The 5,000-nt window shown below is 36.4% G+C and overlaps 1 protein-coding gene across 1 annotated transcript in view; it reads left to right on the top strand.

Annotated features, from left to right (window-relative positions):
• LOC143756686 (inositol polyphosphate-5-phosphatase A-like) overlaps positions 1-5,000 on the top strand; it is a gene marked incomplete at its 5' end in the record, with an annotated part of 76,085 nt that overhangs the window by 65,905 nt on the left and 5,180 nt on the right. The window contains one exon of the mRNA XM_077247263.1: positions 4,524-4,635. Coding sequence (XP_077103378.1) covers positions 4,524-4,635 — 112 coding nt within the window. The remainder of the gene's footprint in view (positions 1-4,523; positions 4,636-5,000) is intronic.

Genomic DNA, 5,000 nt, shown 5'->3' with positions numbered 1-5,000 from the left:
ACAACCGCTTAAAGACACAGTTCACATAAATGATCATTGTGCCGTCATTTATTCGCCCTAAAGTCACTCGAATCTGACAGAGAAACTGATGATTCTTTACCGTCTGAACCGAAGCTCTTGTACTGTGTTAGCGGCTAGCGTTAGCGGAATGGTTCACTGTTCACTCACTGTAACACACACAGCTCTTGTACTGTGTTAGCGGCTAACGTTAGCGGAATGGTTCACTGTTCACTCACTGTAACACACACAGCTCTTGTACTGTGTTAGCGGCTTGCGTTAGCGGAAAGGTTAACTGTTCCCTCACTGTAACACACACAGCTCTTGTACTGTGTTAGCGGCTAGCGTTAGCGGAATGGTTAACTGTTCACTCACTGTAACACACACAGCTCTTGTAACTGTGTTAGCGGCTAGCGTTAGCGGAATGGTTAACTGTTCACTCACTGTAACACACACAGCTCTTGTACTCTGTTAGCGGCTAGCGTTAGCGGAATGGTTAACTGTTCACTCACTGTAACACAGCTCTTGTACTGTGTTAGCGGCTAGCGTTAGCGGAATGGTTAACTGTTCACTCGCCGTAACACACACAGCTCTTGTACTGTGTTAGCGGCTTGCGCTAGCGGAATGGTTCACTGTTCACTCACTGTAACACACACAGCTCTTGTACTGTGTTAGCGGCTAGCGGAATGGTTAACTGTTCATTCACTGTAACACACACAGCTCTTGTACTGTGTTAGTGGCTAGCGTTAGCGGAATGGTTAACTGTTCACTCACTATAACACACACAGCTCTTGTACTGTGTTAGCGGCTAGCGTTAGCGGAATGGTTAACTGTTCACTCGCCGTAACACACACATCTCTTGTACTGTGTTAGCGGCTAGCGTTAGCGGAATGGTTAATTGTTCACTCACTGTAACACACAGCCCTTGTAACTGTGTTAGCAGCTAGCGTTAGCAGAATGGTTCTTGTAACTGTGTTAGCAGCTAGCGTTAGCAGAATGGTTAACTGTTCACTCACTGTAACACAGGTCTTGTAACTGTGTTAGCGGCTAGCATTAGCGGAATGGTTAACTGTTCACTCACTGTAACACACACAGCTCTTGTAACTGTGTTAGCGGCTAGCGTTAGCGGAATTGTTAACTGTTCACTCACTGTAACACACACATCTCTTTTACTGTGTTAGCGGCTAGCGTTAGCGGAATGGTTAACTGTTCACTCACTGTAACACACACAGCTCTTGTACTGTGTTAGCGGCTAGCGTTAGCGGAATGGTTAACTGATCACTCACTGTAACACACACAGCTCTTGTAACTGTGTTAGCAGATAGCGTTAGCGGAATGGTTAACTGTTCACTCACTGTAACACACAGGTGGGCGATTGTTGAGTTTATCAGTGTGGCCCCATTAATTAGTGTAATTAGTCTTGGCACGAGTGTGATAGTGTCTGACGGGCTCCGGTTCTCTCTCTCTCACACACACACACACACACACACACACACACACACACACACACACACACACACACACACACACTCACACACACTCACACACACACGGCGGCAGCGTTTGCTCAGCCTGATAACGGCTAATCGACAGCATTAATCACCGGCCCTGAGGCTCCACTGCGCTGTTTACTGTTGGGTTAGAGTGTGTGGGTGTGTGTGTGTGTGTGTGTGTGTGTGTGTGTGTGTGTGTGTGTGTGTGTGTGTGTGTGTGTGTGTGTGTGTGTGTGTGTGTGTGTGTGTGACAGAGAGAGAGAGAGTGAGAGAGTGTTTATACACTTCCATTCAAAAGTTTTGGCTAAGTAATCTTTAAAAAAATCAAGAGTAAAAAAAACTTTCCTTCATCAAGGACTTGTTAAATTGATCAAAAGTGACAGTAAAGACATTTATAATGTTACAAAAGATTCTGTTTTAAATAAATGCTGTTCTTTTGAACTTTCTATTCATCAAAGAATCCTGAAAAATAAAAATGTTTCCACCAAAACATGAACACTGATAATAATCATAAATGTTTCTTGAGCATCAAATCATCATATTATAGTGATTTCTGAAGGATCATGTGACACTGAAGACTGGAGTAATGATGCTGAAAATTCACGGGAATAAATTACACTTTACAATATACTCACATAGAAAACAGATATTTTAAATGGTAAAAATATATCACAATTTAACTGTATTTTTGATCAAACAAATGCATCTTTGCTCTGACGTCACACACACACGATCGACCCTCACAGTCACGGATCAGTTTCAAAGCTCAGATCAGTTTAATCCGGCTGAAGGATCACATGATAAACTTCCTCTCGGGATTGTTTGGGATTGTTTGGGCCACCCTGAAGAAATCTTCAGTCTTTAAAGAGCTTCTCCCGCCCCTTAATTCCCACACTCTGCATCTCTATCCCTCATTATCCTTCTCTATCCTCCACTATCATTCACTCTCTCCATCTTTCATCCTCACACTCATCTCTCGTTAGCATACCAAAACTGCCCTTCATTTCCACATGCTTAAAGTGCCATCAATGCTAATTGCGCTCAGGCGTTCTGCAAAGGCCCCTCGCCGGGTCTTGTTTGGCCACTCGGTCGGGGGCCTGTGTGTTGGGTAACTGGTTCCCCTCCCTCTTTGACCCCTGACCTTTGGGTTGCCACGGTGACGGTGTGTTTCGGCTGATGCTGATGGTGTTGTTTGACCACTGTGGTGTTTGACTAACCCAGCGGATCGGCAGCCGTGTGATGATCCGCTTTCATGCTCAATTGACCAAAGCAAGCCTAGAACACATGCACTCGAAACACTCCGTGCTCAACCATCACAATTAATTGCATTTTGCACAAAGAAAATGTGTTTTTGCATTATTTTCTGCACAACTATCATTAGCCTGTTGTAATGCAAAACCATCGCATAATGAGGAGAAAATGCTGCTTATTATAAAACTACTGAAAATATAAATTTTTTTGTTCTGATTTTATACTAAAGTTTATTATTTTCACAATATCAGTGTTTTTGCCAAAAAAATCTCATATTTTGAAGAAAATATATTTATGTTATATTATTTTAATGTTATGTTATTTAAAGCACATTTAAAACACAATTGAAATGTTTTTGTTTTACTGAAATTAATTTATACTGTTATTTATTGTTTAAATGACACTTCTCTGGTCAGAACACTCACCTCAGCGCTGAACGAGATACAAATCAAGTGTGTTAAATTAAACATTTTCCTGTAAACTATTAGCCTGTTGAAACTATTAACCTGTTGAAATGCAAAACCATTGCATAATAATACTTTTTTTACTAAGACTATATAAATAATATATTATTAATTATTTAAAGTACATTTTAAAACTATTGACAGTATAAATCACAGTAGTTTTTGTTGTACTGATTTTATACTATAATTTATTATTTGTGAAATATCAGTGTTTTTGCAACAAAAAACATATTTTGAAGAAAATATAATATTTATATATTATATTGTTTAAATATTATACTATTTAAGGCATGTTTAAAACACCATTGAAAGTTTTTGTTTTACTGAAATTATTTGATAGTATCATTTATCATTTATATTATATTAAAGTACATTTTAAAAAAGAATTTATAGTTTCTGCAAAAGAATATCATAATGAGAAGAAATTTTAAAGACATTTTAAAACAATTGAAAATATACATCACAGTAGAACTGATTCTATAGTATAATTTATTATTTGCGCAACATCTCAGTATTTTTGCAAACAAATCTCATATTTTGAAGAAAATAATATAATATTTATAAATTATATTATTTAAAACAGAATTGAAAGTATGAATTACAGTTGTTTCTCATAATGAGAAGAAAATAATATATTTAAATTATAAAATGTAAAGTACATTTAAAACAACTGACATTTTCCACTCGGCCTACAGTAGTTTTTGCAAAAAGAAATCTCACATTTTTAAGAAAATAATATAACATTTAAATATTATATTATTTAAAGCACATTTAAAACACAATGGAAAATTAGCATCGCTGTATTTTTTGTTGCATTGAATTGTGTTATTTAAAGTACATATTCAAATACAATTAAAAATATATATCACAGTACTTTTGCAAAAAAAAAAAACGTATATATTTTCATAATATATTATTAAAATGACATTATTTAAAGAACATTTAAAAACACGATTGAAAGTATACATCACAATAGATTTTGTTGTAGTAAATTAATGTGGTAATTAATAAATTTAAATCATAGTGCATTTTAAAACACATGAAAGTACAGTATTTTTAAATATATTGAATTTATTTTATGCTGATTAGAAAAAACTAAATGTGGCGTTGCATTTGTAGTCATGAGAATATAGAGGGAAAACGTGTTTAATTGTTATAAAAAATAATATCAAAAATCACCACAATGAAGAAAGTGCTTGGGTTTAAAAAAGAAACCGATGTGCATTATGAAGCAGAGATGTTTTTGCGGTAGGATCATTAACATGATAACACTGGATCTGAGGTATCATGTAGATTATATGATGTGTTGTTCCCGCAGTTACCCGTACAGTGAGGACTCGAGTCAGGGAAAGCTGTACATGAACACTCGATGTCCCTCGTGGTGTGACCGGATCCTCATGTCCTCCTCAGCCAAAGACCTGATCCTGAAGGTGAGACACAACTACATCCCTCCCCCAGATCACCCAACATTTACTTTAAAAGCTTCTTTCCTGTCTTTCATCTTGTCAGATTGTTCACTAATCTAATGCAAAAGATGTCATGCATTGAGGAATCAAATCTGCCTTGATCTTTTGAAGTAATTGCACTATAAAAACACTAAGTTTCAGAACAAAAAACAGCTTTTAATTAAACTAAACGGTCAAAATGACTAGTTTTCTTGATCTGCGTAATTAATCTCTTATTTAAAACAGGTGAATGTATAATCACAGTAGTTTTTGATGCATTGCATTTATTTGCACTGATTAATAAATGTGTCTGGATTAGATGATTTTCATTCAGAAATAATTAAAAATGA

Source organism: Siphateles boraxobius, unplaced genomic scaffold (assembly GCF_051911475.1).
Source record: "Siphateles boraxobius isolate OS27281-9 unplaced genomic scaffold, OSU_SipBor_1 108, whole genome shotgun sequence".
Lineage (NCBI taxonomy): Eukaryota > Metazoa > Chordata > Actinopteri > Cypriniformes > Leuciscidae > Siphateles > Siphateles boraxobius.
The sequence above is the reverse complement of the archived record's forward strand: the minus strand, read 5'-3'. Positions and strand labels throughout refer to the sequence as shown.